This window comes from Bos grunniens, chromosome 1 (assembly GCF_055505025.1).
Source record: "Bos grunniens cultivar Pamir isolate PY7600 chromosome 1, Bosgru_T2T1.0, whole genome shotgun sequence".
Taxonomy (NCBI): Eukaryota; Metazoa; Chordata; class Mammalia; order Artiodactyla; family Bovidae; genus Bos; species Bos grunniens.
The window spans coordinates 154,518,688-154,538,080 of record NC_141165.1 but is presented as its reverse complement, the minus strand read 5'-3'; the positions used below and the strand labels follow the sequence as shown (position 1 = coordinate 154,538,080).

The window sequence follows — 19,393 nt, the reverse complement described above, 5'->3', positions numbered from 1 at the left end:
CAACTTAGCACCTAAACAATAGCAACAATGTAAAGTCGGTAAGTACAGAACTGGATGACCAGTACAAACATGGGTTTTCTATTTTTTTCATTCCTTTTACATTTATTAAAAATTATACCCCGAGACCCTGTCTGTAATACATGAGTGTGTGGATAAATGGTTCTCACTACCTAGAAGGCTGTATATAGCAAGTTTTAAGCAGGAGTGGCCTGATGGATACTTAGTTGGATTCAGGAGAAAATCGGAGGAGGATCCTACAGCCAGCAGTCAGGAGGTAGGTGAACCCAGTAGACCCCTTTCTCCCTCTGGGTAAAAGACATTTGCCAGTCTGACCAGTACTGCATGTTCCAGGGTCTGAGTGATCCCTGCCCTGACAGTACTAGAGACGAAAACACACCTATCTCCCCGCTGGGCGCCATCCCCCTTCTATCCAGTATCATTCTAGCAGTCTTCACATGAGGCTCTGGGTTGCCTCGACGCATTCCCAGGCCTACAGTCTCCCACTTTCTTCCCTCTGCCCGGGGAACTTCAGGGATACAGATTTCAACGCAGGGAGTCAAAAGTTTCAGGTACACGGAGTGCCAGGTGCTTGTAAAATTCAAATCAATTCGTATTCGGCAACGGCCCTTCCAAGGAGACAACCAGGGGTGAGGACCTTGCACTACTTCGATAGCTTTGCAAGCGCCTCGTGCGTGAGCAAGGACTCAGTGCAAATGTTACCCATCCCTTTAAGACATTCCTTGACCATCCTATCTAAAAAGTCAATCACCCTGTTTGTTTTTTTACTTTTTAAAATCTGCCTTATCCGTTTATGTTTGCTTTCTTGTTGTCACTTACATTGATTATAAGCTCCGTGAGAGCAGTGACCCTGGACCTGCCGCCCTGTTTGGGAATAAACAGCGCCGCCCACGACTGCCTTTAATAAGAATTTTGCTGGACAGTGAATGACGACAGTTTGGGGAGCGTCGTTCCGGCGTCAGCCGCGCCAGATACACTAGACTTGGGCATCCGAATCACCCCGCATGGAGAAGTACGGGCACGTTCCCCAATTCCTCAGGCCTGAAGACCAAAGAACCAACAGCCGACGGTCTCTCCTCAGCCGTGCGTCACGGCCTCTCTCCTCAGCGCTCCAGACCGGAAGCAGCCGGAGGCGTTTCCGGAAGTGGAGACTGCGGAAGGCGGAAAGGCTGGCGAGGCCTCGAGCGACGGTGGGAACACTGCTGTGGGGGCTTGGCGTCTCTGGGTGCCCGCCACCCCTTCCCATTCCCGGTCGAGCAACCTCCCTGCGCCTCCCCTCCCAACTCCCTGGATGGAATCTCGGGCCCCCGGCGAGACGACCCAGCGGCCAGAACTCCCCTCAGCCGGCTGGTCGGTTTGAGGGTTGCCACGGCAACAGCCACTTCCGGGAGCGGGGTCTCGGCGAAGTCAGCTCCGGCGGTGCGGGGGCCGGTCCGGGAGCCTTTGCTCGGCTGCACCTACTGTCCCGGTAGTGGAGGGAGGCCCGGGTCCCCGCGCACCGTAGCTTCCCCAGCCTCAGGGTCTGCCCTTGAGCCGTGGGCCCCAACCCCCGCCCTCAGATCGCGTTTCTCTGTTGCTCCTGGCAGCAGGCACTTCCGAGAGCGGGTACTGTTTCCCCCTAGTCTCCTCCCTCTCCCCGCTCCCAGATCTTGTTTCTCTGTTGCTCCTGGCAACAGCCACTTCCGGGAGCGGAGCCGTTTCCCCCAGTTCCCCTGCCCAGTCCCAGCACCGCGAACGCTCGAACCCGGGGTTCCGGCCTCCCGGCAACCGTTGGTCGGTGATCTTCGCTGTCCGCCCGCGGGGGTGGGTGACCTCAGGCCGCTTGTCCCGGGCCTTCCGGCGGGGCTCCCGCAACCACCATGGTTCTGCTGCACGTGAAGCGGGGCGACGAGAGCCAGTTCCTGCTGCAGGCGCCGGGGAGCTCGGAGCTGGAGGAACTCACTGCGCAGGTGGCCCGGGTCTACAACGCGCGGCTCAAGGCGCAGCGCATCTGGTCAGGTGCGGCCCGGCGGCTTGGGGCCTGGGACGGGAGGAGAGAACCGGGCCCGCGGGGACGGGGTGAAGTTGGGCGGGACCCGCCAGGCCTACTCGGGCCGGCTAGGGGCGACCGAGGGTCAGGCCAGTGAAGACTTTGCGAAGACGCGCAGCTGCCGGGCTTGAGATGGGGACCACGGGTTTCCCCAGAGATGCTTCCAGGAGCGACTGCACCGCGTGGGAAATCAGTCCTGAATATTCAGTGGAAGGACTGATGCTGAAGCTGAAACTCCATTACTTCCTGATACAAAGAACTGACTCACTGGAAAAGACCCTGATGAAAGATTGAAGGCGGGAGGAGAAGGGGATGACAGAGGATGAGATGGTTGGATGGCATCACCGACTCAGTGGAGATGAGTTTGCGTAAACTCCGGGAGTTGGTGATGGACAGGGAAGCCTAGCGTGCTGCAGTCCATGGGGTCCCAAAGAGTTAGACACAACTGAGCGACTGAACTGACTGCACCGCGTGGAAGGGTGCTCGGAGCAGACGGGACGGGCCGTTCCACGGCCTGGGGAGTCGGGATTGGGCCTCTAAGCAAAACAAACCGACCTAAGTCCCGAAACCGAGGAGGGGGGAGGGGGGAGACGGGAGGTGGCACAGGAGAGAGCCGAGAGCCTGGACCCCAGAGCAGGTGTAGGGGATCTCCACAAGTGTGAGAGGTGGGACGATCCCCGGGCCGATTTTTAAGAGTGTTCTCTTTTGAGACTTTGAAGATAGAGCAGTCTCCGGGGGGGGTTGGGGCGGGTGGGAGAGCCACCCAGCTTTGGGATGGTTTTCAAGGGCGAGAGAGACTCGGCGTTCTTGCCTCCCTCCGTGTTCCCTGCTCTCGGAAACAGCCTGATCCTCGTGTTACAGTGTTTTGGTCACTGCCCCCCGCCCAACCCCCACCCCCCCACCCCCAACCCCGGAGCCGTGACGGCCAATGCAACTTTCCACCGCGCGGAGATGTTCCCTGGCAGTGCCGTCTAGCAGTGGTAGTTGCTGTAAGTCGTGTCCGACTGTTTGCTACTCCGTGGTCTGTCCACGGGATTCTCCAGGCAAGAATACACTGGAGTAGGTGGCCGGTATCACAGGTGGCTGTTGAACACCGCCAAGACACTGCATTCTTTATTTCAATTCATTTAAATGTAAATTCTAGCGGTAATGTGCCTGCCAATGCAGAAGACTTAAAAGCCACAGGGTTCAGTCCCTGAGTTGGTAAGAGCCCTGGAGGAGGACATGGCAACCTACTCCAGTAATTTTCCCTGGAGAATCCCATGGACAGAGGATGCCTGATGGGCTACAGTCCATGGGGTCGCAAAGAGTCGGACAGGACTGAAAGGAGTTAGCACTCAGAGCCTCCTGAAGCTCCTAACTGTTGCCTTAGGCAGCACAGTACTTGACAGTGTGTTAGTCCAGATGTGATCCACGATGTGATTGTTTGATTTTTGTACCATAGTGTACTCCTTAAGGATCATAAACTATCCATTCCTTAAGAACTCATTTGTGGGTCATATGTATCGTTTCTTAGTAAAATTTACCTACTCCAGACCAAGCTCAATTAAGTGTTATTTTAAAATCAAAGCATCTGGGGGGAAAAGGGCCTCAGCTTCTTTTTCTGTGAAATTATCAATTGAAATGTGGTGCTGATTGTTCAGAGTCTCATTAGTGAATGGGAAACCCATTCATTTAATCTGTGCTACCTGTTCAGTCGTGTCTGACTCTTTGCATCCCCATGGACTGTAGCCCGCCAGGCTCCTCTGCCTATGGAATTTTCCAGGCAAGAATACTGGAGTCGGGTGCCATTTCTTCCAGGGAAATCTTCCCAACTCAGGGATCCAACCCACATCTGGCAGGCGGATTCTTTTCCTAGTAGCTCAGATGGTAAACCATCCGCCTGCAATGCAGGAAACCTGGGTTCAGTCCTTGGGTTGGGTATGTATTAAACTTCTCAGTGAATTTCAATTTATGCTTCCTGAATGCCAGGAGGTATAACATAGCACAGAGGATTGGCGCACAGAAACTGCAGCCTGTTTCCGGTGGGTGAGCCCCCAGACTCTGCTTCTGTTGATCTAGGATGCATCGGTGCGCATTTGTCAGAGGTCAGGGACAGGTATGCCATAGCAAGTGACATCTAAGTGTCTGCTAAATAAAATAGCCAACGGGCCCCTGACCTCTAGGAAGTTTCCATTCCAGTGAAGTGTAAGGTGTTATAATAATGACTGTGATGCATATTGTCTAATTTCCTCTTGTTTTTAAGAAATGGAAGAATTAGCAGAACATGGTGTATTTCTGCCTCCTAATATGCAAGGACTGACTGATGAACAGATTGAAGAATTGAAATTAAAGGATGAATGGGGTGAAAAGTGTATCCCTAGTGGAGGCTCAGTATTTAAAAAAGATGACATTGGACGGAGGAATGGACAAGGTAATCCAGCATTTTTCTTCTCTGCACATGCCTGAATATAACAATCAGTGTGAAAACAGTCTTCAAGTTAAAAAACTGACCTCAGTATTTCTATTCAAAATTACAAAAACTGTACCATATAATTCCTTGTTGTTGTTTAGTTGCTAAGTTGTGTTGAACTCTTTTGGGACCCCATGGACTGTAGCCTGCCAGGCTCCTCTGTCCATGGGATTCTCCAGGCAAGAATACTGGAGTGGGTTGCCATTTCCTTCTCCAGGGGATCTTGCTGACCCAGGGATTGAACCCTGGGTTTCCTGCATTGCAGGCAGATTCGTTAGTGTCTGAGTCACCAGGGAAGCCCTTATTGACTCCTTATAGCAAAACGCTCGGAGAAAGCGATGGCACCCCACTCAAGTACTCTTGCCTGGAAAACCCCATGGATGGAGGAGCCTGGTAGGCTGCAGTCCACGGGGTCGCAAAGAGTCAGCGACTTCACTTTCACTTTTCACTTTCATGCATTGGAGAAGGAAATGGCAACCCACTCCAGTGTTCTTGCCTGGAGAATCCCAGGGACGGGGGAGCCTGGTGGGCTGCCGTCTATGGGGTCGCACAGAGTCAGACACGACTGAAGCAACTTAGCAGAAGCAGCAAAACACTAATCCAGGATGAATTAGATGGAAAAGAAGGCATCTGTCTTCTTGCTCTTACTAAGTTTCAGCTAGCTTTTAAATGTAGTAGATGAACCACAAGAAATTACCAACTTTATAGGCAACAAATAATTGAAAATTGGCATTTTCATATCGTTCAATCTAATAGTCTGAGGGGATAATCATTGAAAATATATCACAGGGCATGTTTTGTTACAGTTTGTACATCAGAATTTATTTAGCGATTGTGTGTGGAAAGAGGAAATAAATGTCAGCCCAGTGGTCTCCACTTGAATTGAGGACAGGCCGCTCTTGTACAAAGCAGTTTAGGACAGGCAGAACTGAAGAAATTAGTCTCCTTTTAGTATATGGTTGTTCGTGTGGGATTGGAGGGGAAAAGGGATGATAACCTATTTTGATACCATATCCCTTTTAACCTGCATAAAAAGCTCCCTTTAAAAGATTATAATTGATCAGTTAACAAACACTTAAGTACCTATTATACCCTTAAAACACTCTTAAAAGCAAAAGAAAGAAAGTGTCCATGCAAAAGAAAGCCTTTGCATACTCAGAAAAAAAAATTAATACTGAGGATAATAGGAATTTCTATTAATGGTATTTATTTTGAACTTTAACCTAGAAAATAATAATGGTTGTCTTCCACATCTTTTCATACCTAAATCCATTCTCAATTTGGAGAGATTTTTTTTTTTTGGCTTTTTAGCTGAAATTGCATCAAAGAAATAAATCATGGTACTTGTAAAAACAGTTAACAGAACATTACCAGTTCATTATTCATCTTTAAATCAAGATTGTGTTAATCACTTTGTTTTAGTACAGTTTTGTATTTCTAGTATTTTCAATGACTAAGTACCAGTGTTATTTATTAAGGGTATCAAGTTTGAGAGATCTAACTAATAACTAACTTCTGACGTCCAGCTTTCCTATGTCCTTTGCCTGGATCCATTCTTGTACTTTCTCTCATCTCACTTCCTCCCGACTCAGACAGAAGGGGTTACGAAGAATCCTAAAGATGGCTGTTTCTCTCCCCCTTCCCTTTTTTTATTTTTAGCTCCAAATGAAAAAATGAAGCAAGTTATAAAGAAGACTATAGAAGAAGCCAAAGCAATAATATCTAAGGTTAGCTTTTTAAATGATATTCTAAAACTTGTCTTTTGAAATACAAATTCCAGTTAATGGCTTCCAGAGTTATCTGCCAGCCAGCTTTTTTTCATTCTTTCTTTTTCTCTCTCTTTCTCTTTCTGTCTGTCTCTCTCCTCCTCTCCCACCGCACCGGCCCCCCGCCCCCTGACCCTTCCTTCCAGAGGCAAAGGAAACAAACATGTTTAGAGTGGGCCTTAGCTTGTTTTTTTCTTTCCCTTTCTTTCCCGCAATCCTCTCAGTTTCTTCAGGTCAGACAAAAATGGTTATTGGCTTGTGTAAATGTAGTTCAAACATGAATTGGTGCTCATATGCTTTTTTTTTCTTCTTGTTGAGCTGTAGTTGATTTACCATGTTGTGTTACTCTCAGGTACACCACCCGATTATAAGTTATTATAAGTTATTACAAGATACCGAATATAAGTCCACGTGCTATTCAGTAAATCCTTGCTGCTTATCTATTTTATGGGTCGTAGTCCGTTAAGAACTAAAGAAAGACGAATAGGGCAGATGCGAACCTTGTGGCCGCTCACTGGATCTGCAGGATCTGATTGACACAACACGTGTGTATTATGAGTTAGCTCTTTGTAATTATCTGAAGTACTTACACACAAAATACTTCATTGAAGGAGAAACATAAGTCAGACTGTTGACAGGCATAGGCTGTGAGTCTGGAGGACAGTAATTTAAGGATTTTTCAGGAATTGAGTGGCTTTTATTTACGTGTTGCTGATGATCGTTGCCCCACCCTCCCTCCACCGGGTTATCCAGGGTCTTCTTCCTGGATAACTGCTGCTTCTCCTGTTCTGCCTAGTGCTCTGGATATCATTGTGATTCCTAAGCCAGCGAATCCTTCAAGTGATTCAGGGGAGCATGCTTTTCTGCCTGTCAATATAGGAAAGGCTTCGGTTCGACCCAGGGTTTACAAAATGCATTTGGCTGCAGAGACTTTTTTTTTAAAAGGATGAATGTGAAAGTCGCTCAGTCATGTCCAATCTTTGTGACCCCCTGAGCTGTAGCTTGCCTACAGGCTCCTCTATCCATGGGATTCTCCAGGCAAGAATGCTGAAGTGGGTTGCCATTTCCTTCTCCCAGGGATCTTTCCAACCCAGAGATCGAACCTGGGTCTCCCGCATTGCAGGCAGACTGTTTACCGTCTGAGCCACCAGGGAAGCCCAGAAGGATAGATAATAACTAGTAACATGTAGTCAAGTTGGCCCATCCCAGAGCAGATTAGGAGAGCAGTGGCCTGGGCCCTGCTCTGCCCACTCCACTCCCCAATGCCTCCTCCTGTGGAAATCCTTCCTATGCGTTTATGTCACTTATTTCCTTTGCCTGTGTGTATTTTTATGTTGTCATTTCATAGTTTAGAGACAGCTTTCACAGGTCTTCCAGTCACTTTTCTGCAGCAGTTTGCCCAAAGTGGCAGAGCTTGTGGGGCCAGGGCTCGATTCTCACCCAGGGCCCTTCCGCGCTGCCCCCACATGTAGCCGGCCTGGCTCCCACCTCCCCAGACCTGCCACGTGGGGGGCAGCTAGCCCCATGGGTCAGAACACGCGGCAGGTAGGTGGGTGCTCAGATCCCAGCAGGCCCACCGTCCAGCCCCTGGGCCCCGAGCCTCTGCCTCCATCACTTAGGTTCCTCCGGGGGAATGTGGAAGGTGGTGGGGCATCCAAGCTGGGGCCCCTTGAGGGTGGGCAGTGACATCTGTGCACTCCTCCCCGGGACCCACCCTCAGCCAAGAGCGGGAGCCCAGGACCACAGGGAATCTGTCATCCTGAGGCCGCACCTTGACTTTGTCTGTCCCCTGCCGTGGCACCTGGTCAGGACCACTGCCCTTGGTATCAGTGGAGCTTTTGTAGAAAGTGACCCCCTGGTGCCCCTGTCTGGGCATATTGGTGGGGGGGTGGCGTCCTGTGGTCGGGACCACTGCCCTCGGGTGACCCCGGGGCTGGTGGACCCTCGCACCGCCTGTGGGCCTGGGCCCCTCCTGGGGAGGCCCGATACATGTGATGGGGGTTTCTGACTTGGAAACAATTTCATAAGCCATCCTGGGAGTAGGTAAGGCAAGAGAGGCCCCCAGAACCTCAGGCCCGATCCTCCCGGGTTTCTGAGAACCTGGCCGCTGTTTTCTTTCCCCCAACAGACATGACTACCTTGGTGCCCCCAGTGGCCCCCAAGCTGCAAATCCAGAAGCCTCTCCCATCTGACTCCTGAGTCACGCCTGACTTTGCACCACGTCCACGGGTCTCCTCTGTCCTGGCTCCCTCGCAGCTTCTGGTTGCTGTTTTCTCTTCAGCTTGCTGCTTAAATCCAGTGTTTCACCAAGTGTGTTAGCATCAGCTCTCTTCTCTTTCTGTTCTTTCTTCCTTGTCATTTTATCTTCTCTGCCAAATACCAGCTTCCACTCTCTACAGATAATTCTCCAGTCTCTGTCCTGTACCCCAGCACCCTTGTTTACTTGCAACCTGGGTTTCTTTCACCTGGAAGTCCAGCCAGCCCTTCAAACTCAAGTTTTCTAGGGCTAAACTCATGGATTCCTCTGCCGTGTGTTCTGTAGCCGGGAGCTGGCCCTTCCTGCAGACTTTTCATTTCTATTAACACAGCCGCCAGTGTATCAGGGTTCCCTTCGTCACTGCCTCTCTGTCACCCGAATGCTTTGTCTGGTCCCATACCACCCACTCCCACGATGCCTCTTGAATCCCAACTGCTCCCCTCGTTTCCACAGTTACCACTTTACTTACAGTCCCCCTGATAGTCTTTGTGTTCAGACGTCAGCTTAGGGGGCCTGCAGTTCAGTTCGGCTCTAACACTGACTATCCAGCGCTCGCGCAGACACCATGCTAAAGCATGAGGTCCCCGACCAGAGTTCCCTGGCAGTCCTGTGGTTAAGACTCTGCGCTTCCAAAAACAAACCAAAAAAAAAAGACTCTGCGCTTCCCCTGCAGGGGGCATGGGTTCGATCCCTGGTTGGGAAGCTAAGATCCTGGGATTCTTGCCCTGTTCTCTGCACTTCACCCCCTCGATGCCGCTCATATTCTGCGTTATCGCCGAGGCTATGGTGGCTGTGGCTCAGCCCCACAGACAGATCAGAATCACTTGGGTAGCAACACCACCTGATTCTGTTTGCTGGCGTGGGTCTTGTACAAGAACCTGATTGACATCTGTTGAGTTGATTGGCCACATCATAGATAACAGTGCCCGCAACCACTTTCAGAAACAAGTAGAAGCCAATGTCTGCATGACCATGGAGATGGTGAATGACGCCTTGGACCAGCTTCGAGGTGCCGTGATGATAGTTTATCCCATGGGGCTGCCGCCGTACGATCCCATCCGGATGGAATTTGAAAATAAAGAAGATTTGTCAGGGACTCAGGTATGTGGGTGGCTCTTGGGGTCTCTATAATGTGAGTTCATGCCTACCCCCGCCCCAGGGCAGAAGCCGCTCATATTTGACCTCATATTTGTCCTGATGTAGTTTTTGCTTCATACACAGCTTTCTATCTTGCTAGGCTCGGCTTCAGAGCAGGGTTGTGAATTCAGGGGAGGACCGCAGAGATCTGCTCCTGGTTGAGGGCTTGGCGCACACACACAGGAGCGGCAGAGGAGGGAGGAGCTGAGAACTTTTCCCGTTTGCTTTGGGAAATGGGAAGCACTGGGAAGCCAGGAACCTCATTTTTGCCTGTTTCTGCCAGATGTCTTGGTCCCATTGATGGAGTTTTGTGTTCTAGCCTTCCCTCTTGCTCCTGAATATTTTCTTAGCTTTATGATCCACTTTCGCTCATTTTTCTCATTTATTCCTTACCCTGTGGGGCAGTATCTTTTCCTCTGAGCCATCTTACATAGGAGGGGGATGCAGAAGCAAACTGACAGCCCCGTTATACCCACATAGGTCCTCCTCAGCTTATGATGGGCTGTGTCCCAACAAGCCTAACGTAAGTTGGAAATATTAGATTAATAAATTGAAAATGCATTTAGTGCCCTCAATATCATAGCTTAGCCTCACCTGCCTGAAATGTGCTCCAGAATACTTACATTAGCCAACAGTTAGAAAAAAATCATCCAGCACAGAGCCTATTTTATAATGTGATTTACTAAATACTGTGCCGAAAGTGAAAAACAGAACTGTTATTTGGTACAGAATGGTTGTCAGTGTATTGGTTGATTACTCTGGTGATCATAAGCTCACCGCCACGGCCCAGCATCCCAAGAAGATATCACACTCTTATCACTAGGCCAAGAAGAGATGAAAATTCAAAATTTGAAGTATGGTTTCTACTGAATGTGTATCCCTTTCACACCATCACATGGTCAATAAGTCACAGATGAAATTGTCGTGAGCCGAGGACTTTTGTATTCGAGCACCCAGCAGGATCCCCGTTTTCCTCCCTGGCCGTAGTCTAAAAATCCATCTCAGAGGGACCTTACATCATGCATGGATGAGGGTGCCAATGAGATAGGATACCCCCACTTCCCAGAGCAGGAAGTTACCCGAGTCAGGGCGCTAGTGGAGACTGACCGGGAAGGTGCCCAGGTGAGCGAGGGCGGTGAGTGGGCAGGGAAGCTGGTGCTCCCTGGGGGGCGAGAGGGCAGGGCGCCGGAAGCCTGTCCCTCACCGGGAGGGGCACTGACCATGCCAATGCCCAGGAAGCCTTAAAGCCCGTTCTCAACCGTGGCCCCCAGGCAGGGCTCAACGTCATCAAAGAATCAGAGGCACAGCTGTGGTGGGCAGCCAAGGAGCTGAGACGTACCAAGAAGCTTTCAGACTACGTGGGGAAGAATGAAAAAACCAAAATCATCGTCAAGATTCAGCAGGTAAGCGCTTTGACTTTAATGTGTCACGGCTGGTTTTTTTTTAACTTACTTTCACACTGGTAAAAATTTACAGTAAACCTGAAAGATTTAAAACTCCCGATGCAGGCACTCTAATCCTGTTTGGTCCAAGCTTAAAACTGTCCTCTATACGGAGCAACGAAAACTGGAAGGAAAGGGAGATCAGTTGACAGTATCTGGAGTTTGTTTTTTCTCAGTTTAAAAAATATATTATTTCCTTCTGGCGGGGCGGTGTCTTCATTGCTGCTCAAGGGCTTTCTCCAGGTGGGCTGAGCAGGGGCCCCTCAGTGTGCTGTGTGGGCTTCTCTTTGCAGAGCAGGGCTCTAGGTGCTCAGGCTCGGTATTTGCAGTATACGGGCTCAGCTGCTCGTCAGTGTGTGGAATCTTCCGAGACAAGGCGTTGACCTGTGCCCCTGCCCTGGCAGGCGGATTCTTAACCTCTGGACGACTGGGGAAGTCCTCGAGTTCCTTTTAATTGAGGGGAAAGGAGAGTGTACCAAGATGATTTTAACTTTAAAAATAGGGCTTACAAGTAACTCAAACGTTTCTCGAGATGAAAAATATAGCCCCGAGCACTGGTCTCAAGCTTTTCAGAGTGCTGATGGTCTGTGAACGAGGCGGAAGGCTGGAGACCTGTAAAGGCCTGGTGTAGAGCTGTGTGCCTGCAGGTTGCTGTGTCCTGTGCTCTCTCCTAAACTGTTCTCTAAAGTTCAGGGGAAACAGGGTGGCCTCCACGATTATCACTACCCCTTCCCCACTAGACCTGCAGTGGCTGGCTTGGGAATGGCTGTAACCAACATGCACTCCCCAGCCTCCACTGTGAGGGCCCAGAGCAAGAGTGAGACTCCCTTGACGATTTGCTTTGGATGATGAGAGATACATGACCTGTTTCAGATCAGTTCAGTTCAGTCGCTCAGTCGTGTCCGACTCCTTGTGACCCCATGGACGGCAGCACGCCAGGCCTCCCTGTCCATCACCAACTCCTGGAGTTTACTCAAGCTCATGTCCGTTGAGTCGGTGATGCCATCCAACCATCTCATCCTCTGTCGTCCCCTTCTCCTCCCGCCTTCAATCTTTCCCAGCATCAGGGTCTTTTCAAGTGAGTCAGCTCTTTGCATCAGGTGCCCAAAGTATTGGAGTTTCTGCTTCACCATGGCCTTGTTTAGCCATCCACAAAGGACAGTTCGGGCTTTGGGCTTCCCAGGTGGCAGAGTGGTAAACAGTCTGCCTGCCAGTGCAGGAGACCCAACAGACAGGGGATTCCATCCCTGGGTCAAGAAGATCCCTGGAGTAGGAAATGGCAACCCACTCCAGTATTCTTGCCTGGAGAATCCCAGGGACAGAGGAGCCTGGTGGCTACAGTTCACGGGCTCAAAAAGAGTGGATCCAGTGGAGCACAAAACAACAACCGCAGCAGCAAAGGCAGTTCTAAGACGTGAGCTGTAGCCTCCCGGGTCAGCCACAGAAGGCCTTCACCCACAACGCGCTGTCCCCTCGTCTTTTCAGAGGGGCCAGGGAGCTCCAGCTCGAGAGCCCATCATTAGCAGCGAGGAGCAGAAACAGCTGATGCTCTACTATCACCGAAGACAGGAGGAGCTCAAGGTACCGTGGGACCAATGGGTTTTCACCAGAGCGGACACTTGGGGTGTTCACTCCTCTCCCCGATGCCTCACCTGGGGCAGCTGGGGGCCATGCGTCCTGCAGGACATGGCGGGGGGACCTTCTGAGCTGCAGCCTCACCAAGGCTGTGGGGGCCCTGCCAGTGTCCCTCTGCGTTAGAGTCTGGTGGTGTCCTGCTTCTCTGGGGAGGCGGGGAGCAGGGAGGTTGGTCGTGGATTCTGTAGAACACTTTCCTGGAATGCCCTCCTGAGCGAAACCCATGTGTTTCTAGAAACTGGAAGAAAATGATGATGACTCCTGTTTAAATTCTCCGTGGGCAGATAACACTGCTTTGAAAAGACATTTTCATGGAGTAAAAGACATAAAGTGGAGACCCAGATGAAGTTTGCCCGTTGACGAAGCCTTCCGAAATACTAGCTCACCGTTCTTTAGGTAAAATGACAATAACCCTAGCTTAAAACAAGACAGCTGCGCCCTTTGTGAACGTTGTTGAAATCTCTAGTTTTCCTTTCAGTTTGAATTTTTAAAAGTGAGTTATTCAAGGTTTTGGAACGTAATAAACACATCCTCAAAAGAATCTGGCTAAATTATTTTTATAATCTGTCCACTATTTGAGGCTTTTCTTTGGCTAGATACTGGAGGTATAGTTTCCTTTTTCTTCCCTGATTGTTTGATTGTACATTCTCAGGATGTTGAAGGTACCTTTTCCGCCACAGTGAGTCGGGTCCACTGTGATACTTGGCCATCAGTGGCCACTAGAGGCCGCCCGATGCTGAGTCTTGTTTCAGAGACGGCCGTGATCAGTCAGAGGGTCTAACCGTAGTCTCCCAGCTTCAAAGCCCCCGGATGATAACCTGGCTGGCCTTGTCTTCCAGGTGTGAAGGCCGCTCCTTTGAGGGAAGTTGGGTGGCCAGAGCAGGCTAGCCTTGAAACGGGACAGATCCCTGTGTCATTTCTGGGCTTTTCCCGAAACCGAACACAGACCCTGGTGACAGACGGTTGTCCCCGTGGGCTCAGCCTGCAGCTCCCAGCGTGCTGAGCTTGGCACCTAGACTGCCGGAGGCGAGCCATGTTGGCTCGGTGGCCATCCAGCCACAGGATGCCCTGGCTCACTTGCCATCCCGCCTGGCTTTCTGGTTCACCTTTTTGAGTTTTAAATTCTCCCAACTCATCTCTGCAAGTGTGGATGCTTCTGCAGCTCAAGGACACCTCTCAGGCTGTGCCGCCAGGGGCGGCCCACACATCTGGTCCTGCTTCATTTGGCCCATAGAGGACTCTTCTCCCAGCAGGAGGAAAGGCATCGTGCTCACTCCGAGGAGGAGCTAAGTGACACGGATGCTCCCTGCCCTGGTCTCCCTTGTGCCCACTGCTGTGCTAGAGCCCAAGGCAGGAGCCGGGACCCTCAGTTCCCAGGCCTGGTCCCGTAGTGTTAGGCAGGGACTGGCCAGGTCTGCCCCTGCCCTTCACACACCAGCGAGGCTCGCTCAGACTCTTGTGGGTTGCCATCTCCTCCCAGAGCTGACTACCTACTCGCATTTCTGCTGTTCTTGAGACTGCATCTTCTAAAGTGGCTTGTAACTTGGCTGTACCTCACTCTTGATTGAGTGTCAAATTTTGTATAATCAAGTTTGCATTGGTTTTCTTGTTGACTTCCATTCTTTTAATTTTTATTGAAGTATACTTGACTTACCAATGTCACTTTTAGGCGTAACATTCATTATGATCTTAAACGTCTCCGTGGAGAGCTTGTGTCCTCAGATGATATAAAGTTTGCAGTAAGATCCTGTGACTTCACTTGAGAAGCACCCGCTCTAATCAATGTCTAGTTGATGTGCAGGCATGACAGCCACGCTCGGCTTGCAAATAAACGTTAAGCCACATGATCACAGTAGCTCTTCTTAAGAATCACTGTTTCCACGTCATTGTGAATTCTGCACTTCCCTGGTGGCCCAGTGGTAAACAATCTGCCGCCAATGCAGGAGACACGGTTCAGCCCTGATTCGGGAGGCCCCGTGTGCTGCAGGACCACTGGGCCCAGGGAACACAGCCGTTTCACCTGTTGCTCTAGAGCCCAGGAGCGGCATCTGCTGGGCTCACATGCCCAAATGCTGGAGGCCACGCTCCCTAGAGCCCGTGGACCTCAACTAGAGAAAAGCCAGAGCAGCTACGGAGACCCAGCACATAAATAAAACTATCAAAAAAAAATCACACCACACTCCTTTTATTGGATACTGACATGAAACAAACAATAATCTCTCTGCCTCATAACCCCCTGAGCTCTATCCATCCTGAAGTGTGGAAGTGAAAGTCACTCAGTTGTGTACAACTCTGCAACTCCACAGACTGTAGCCCACCAGGCTCCTCTGTCCATGGAATTCTCCAGGCCAGAATACTGGAGTGGGTAACTTTTCCCTCCTCCAGGGGATTTTCCCAACCCAGGGATCGAACCAGGTCTCCTGCATTGCAAGCAGATTCTTTACCAGCTGAGCCACAAGGGAAGCTCAAGAATACTGGAGTGGGTAGCCTGTCCCTTCTCCAGTGGATCTTCCCTACCCAAGCATTGAAGCGGGGTCTCCTGCATTGCAGGTGGCTTCTTTACCAGCTGAGCCACCAGGAAAGCCCCCACCACACCCCCACCCTGAGGTCTGTCCTTCCTGAAGTAGTCGCCCCTTACAAGCACTGCAGCCACCCCTTCATGGTCATCTGTCTATAAGGAAATGAGGTGGGCCATCCCGGCTCACTCTGTGCTTCTGTAGGTTGATTCCCTTCATGTCAGCCCCTGAGGAAGCTGCTGGTGACCTCAGATGGGTCATTTTTGGTCATGTCGCTAGTAAAGGTAGAGGGACTTCCCTGATAGCTCAGGGATGGGCTACCCATTCCAGTATTCTGGCCTGGAGAATCCCATGGACTTTATAGTTCATGGGGTCACAAAGAGTTTGGACACGACTGAGCAACTTTCACTTTCACTTCAAGGGTAGAGAGTCAAGCGCCACACCCAGGACTTCCCAAGAAATCAACTTAGCGGAAGTCATCTTGCCAAACAGCAGGCTATGAATCAGCTTAAGCATTAAGTCTTGATGTGACTTTTTATTTTTAAATCCCATACATCTGTGGATCAATATCAAGGAAACGCAGTGTCTGCTGTCTGTTGGGGGCCAGACTGGGTCTGTGATCTCATGCTATGTAACTTGTCTTCTCACATGATTGTTTCTTCTTTCAAGGAGACCAGGAATGCTCATAATAAAATTTGACATCACCCCATGCCCCTTCAGCTGGCAAACTGAAACCCCAGGCAGTATTTCTGTCACAGAATTACCTAGTTCCTTGCCAACTGCTCTGTGAAGAAAGTGCCATCAAGCTTGGAATCAGCTGCCACAATCTTAGGCAGTTTTGTTGTTGGGCAGTCACTAAGTCTTGCCTAAGTCTTTGCAACCCCATGGACTGTAGCACACCAGGCTTCCCTGTCCTCCACTATCTTCTGGAGTTTGCTCAAACTCATGTCCATTGAGTCGGTGATGCCATCCAACCATCTCATCCTCTGTTGTCCCCTTCTCCTCCCTCCTTCAATCTTCCCCAGCATCAGGGGTCTTTTCCAATGAATCGGCCAAAGTACTGGAGTTTCAGCTTCAGCATCAGTCCTTCCAATGAACATTCAGGGCTGATTTCCTTTAGGATGGACTGGTTGGATCTTCTTGCATTCCAAGGGACTCTCAAGAGTCTTCTCTAACACTACAGTTCAAAAGCATCAATTCTTCAGCACTCAGCTTTCTTTATGTTCCAACTCTACATCCATACATGACTATTGGAATAGTCTATGTATACCTAGATGCTAAACAATGTGCTAGTGAACTTCAGGAAGGGAAGGTCCACAGAACATACATCTGTGAAGGGCCCCAAACAGGGGTGCCTTCTCCAGAACAGGCAGACGGCAGCCATCGATTATTTTAGTGTCTGAGGCCAACAGTGATGGGGCCACGGGTCCTAAGTCTGCTTTGGTTCACCAACCACAGAAAAGGGGGAGAGAGAATTGAGCCCTTTTTTTTTTGGCCATGAGGCATGCAGGGTCTTAGTGGCCCAACCAAGGATTGAACCCACGCCCCCTGCAGTGGAAGCTCAGAGTGGAGTCTTAACCACTGGACCACCAGGGAAGCCCAAGTGAGCCTATCCTTGAGATGCTTTAAACAAATAGACACTTGGCTCGACTCTGAAACCACTGCCCTGAGTGATTAAAAACAAGTCTGGGGTTGCGTCCCAGCTGGAGGAGGGACTCCAGCCTGCTGGCAGGCCTAGCACACGCCGGTCACAGGACTCTGCCCTTAGGATTCTGGGCCACGCTCTCATGGCAGAGGTTAGCAGATGAATAAATTCCCACAGGCTGAATCTGAGTCTGTCATTCCTTTGAATAGATTGAACTCTGCGTTCAGAATAAGGAAACAAGCACCACAGCTGGCTTGCTATTCCAGTCACAGGGCAGGATTTCAAGACGCCGTGAGCCAGCATCATCACTAAAGGCAGAATGCAAAGCACCAAAAACCCCGTTTGCAGTTTTGTCACTGAAACCCCTGATCCTACAACCGGCCTTGCTCAGCAGCCGCATAACCACAGCTGTGTCCCTGCCTTGGCCCTGACCCCTCCGCTGTTTACACTGTGCTGGGCCAGGTCCTCTAGGCTCTGTGTGTTTCAGTAGTAAATTAGCAAAATAAAAAATGCGCTCCTGCTGGGAATTCCCTGGATGCCCAGTGGTTAGGGCTCTGTGCTTTCACTGCCAAGAGCCTGGTTCAATCCCTGGTCAGGGAACTAGGATCCTGCAAGCTGTGCAAGTCAAAGCTATGGTTTTTCCAGTGGTTTTTCCTATGGTTTTTCCAGTATGGATGTGAGAGCTGGGCCATAAAGAAGGCTAAGCACTGAAGAATTGATGCTTTCGAACTGTGGTGTTGCAGTAGACACTTGAGAGTCATTTAAAGGATAGCAAGAAGATCAAACCACTCAATCCTAAAAGAAATCAATTCTGGATATTCATTGAAAGGACTGATGCTGAAGCTGAAACTCCAATACTTTGGCCACCTGATGTAAAGAACTGACTCACTGGGAAAGACCCTGATGCTGGGAAAGATTGAGGGCAGGAGGACAAGGGGATGACAGAGGATGAGGTGGTTTGATGGCATCACTAACTCAATAGGCATGAATTTGAGCAAACTTCGGGAGATGGTGGAAGACAGAGGAACCTGGCATGCTAGAGTCCATGGAGTCGCAGAGCTGAACATGATTTAGCGATTGAACAACAACAAAGCCACACCAAGAAAAGTTCCTGCTGTCAGAATCTTATATTGAAACTAAATCACTTATGATTGTAAAATAAAAGAGATGGGGGTAAAACTGCTAAGGGAGGTAAAACTGTGTAAATCAGACCCCCAAAACTGAGAGCTGGTCTGAGTTTAGCTGTTGCTGCTGCTGCTAAGTTGCTTCAGTCGTGTGTGACTCTGTGCGACCCCATAGACAGAAGCCCACCAGGATCCCCTGTCCCTGGGATTCTCCACGCAAGAACACTGGAGTGGGTTGCCATTTCCTTCTCCAGAGTTTAGCTGTTAGACCCTCACAAACTGAACTCAGCTCACCTGAACAGATGTCCACATTTTCTTGCAACTATTTCCAAGTCTGAAAATGCTTGGCATTTCTAGAGGTAACTTAGTATTGATCTGAGGAGTTTTCAGGTGGCATGGCTGTTGATTTTTCCTTGGAAGGTAAATCTGATTTAATCATTGAATATGGGATTTTATTACCTTTATGCTAAAGGAACTGCAAGGAGATCCAACCAGTTCATCCCAAAGGAGATCAGTCCTGGGTGTACATTGGAAGGACTGATGTTGAAGCTGAAACTCCAATGCTTTGGCCACCTGATGTGAAGAGCTGACTCATTTGAAAAGATCCTGATGCTGGGAAAGATTGAGGGCAGGAGGAGAAGGGGACGACAGAGGATGAGATGGTTGGATGACATCACTGACTCGATGGACAGGAGTCTGAGTAAACTCCAGGAGTTGGCAATGGACAGGGAAGACTGCCTGCTGCAGTCCATGGGGTTGCAAAGAGTTGGATACAACTGAATGACTGAACTGAACTGAACTGAAAGGAAGTAAAAAATTGACAAACATCAAAAAAATAAATGGCACAAATTGACCATTGAAAAAGTGAAAGTCATTTAGTCGTGTCCAACTCTTTGCAACCCCATGGACTGTAACCCACCAGGCTCCTCTGTCCTTGGGATTCTCCAGGCAAGAAGACTGGAGTGGGTTGCCATTTCCTTCTCCAGGCAACCTTCCCATCCCAGGGATTGAACCTGCGTCTACCTGCATTGCAGGCAGATTCTTTACCATCTGAGCCACCAAGGTACAGAATTCACCGTGTATAATAGATCGTCTACATTTTTTAGAGAAAACATTTTAGGGACAGGCATTTATAATGGACTATTTCCATCAGCACAGTTGAAATGGGGCAGCAGGTTCTGTCTGTTCTCTGAGGCCTCCCTCCAGTCCTGTGTTTCTCAAATAGAAAATCTCCCCAAACCTTCGTAGAACGTTTTTCAAATAGGAGAGGATGTCTCCAGGAAGTGTCCTGCTGTGCGTGTGGAGCTGAGGTGTGCAGAGGCCCACGCTACCCCCACCCCAAGGATGTACCTTCCAGAAGCGGGGTGACACC

The 19,393-nt window shown here is 49.9% G+C and overlaps 1 protein-coding gene across 1 annotated transcript; it reads left to right on the top strand.

Annotated features, from left to right (window-relative positions):
* Window positions 1–1,180: 1,180 nt before the first annotated feature.
* CFAP298 (cilia and flagella associated protein 298) lies at window positions 1,181–13,277 on the top strand. The gene is made up of 7 exons (XM_086413549.1): window positions 1,181–2,016; window positions 4,293–4,460; window positions 6,159–6,226; window positions 9,465–9,623; window positions 10,931–11,062; window positions 12,587–12,682; window positions 12,972–13,277. Exons 1-7 carry the CDS (start codon window positions 1,878–1,880, stop codon window positions 13,080–13,082), a joined length of 873 nt encoding a protein of 290 aa, XP_086269675.1. The 5' UTR covers window positions 1,181–1,877; the 3' UTR covers window positions 13,083–13,277.
* The last annotated feature ends 6,116 nt before the right edge of the window (window positions 13,278–19,393 follow it).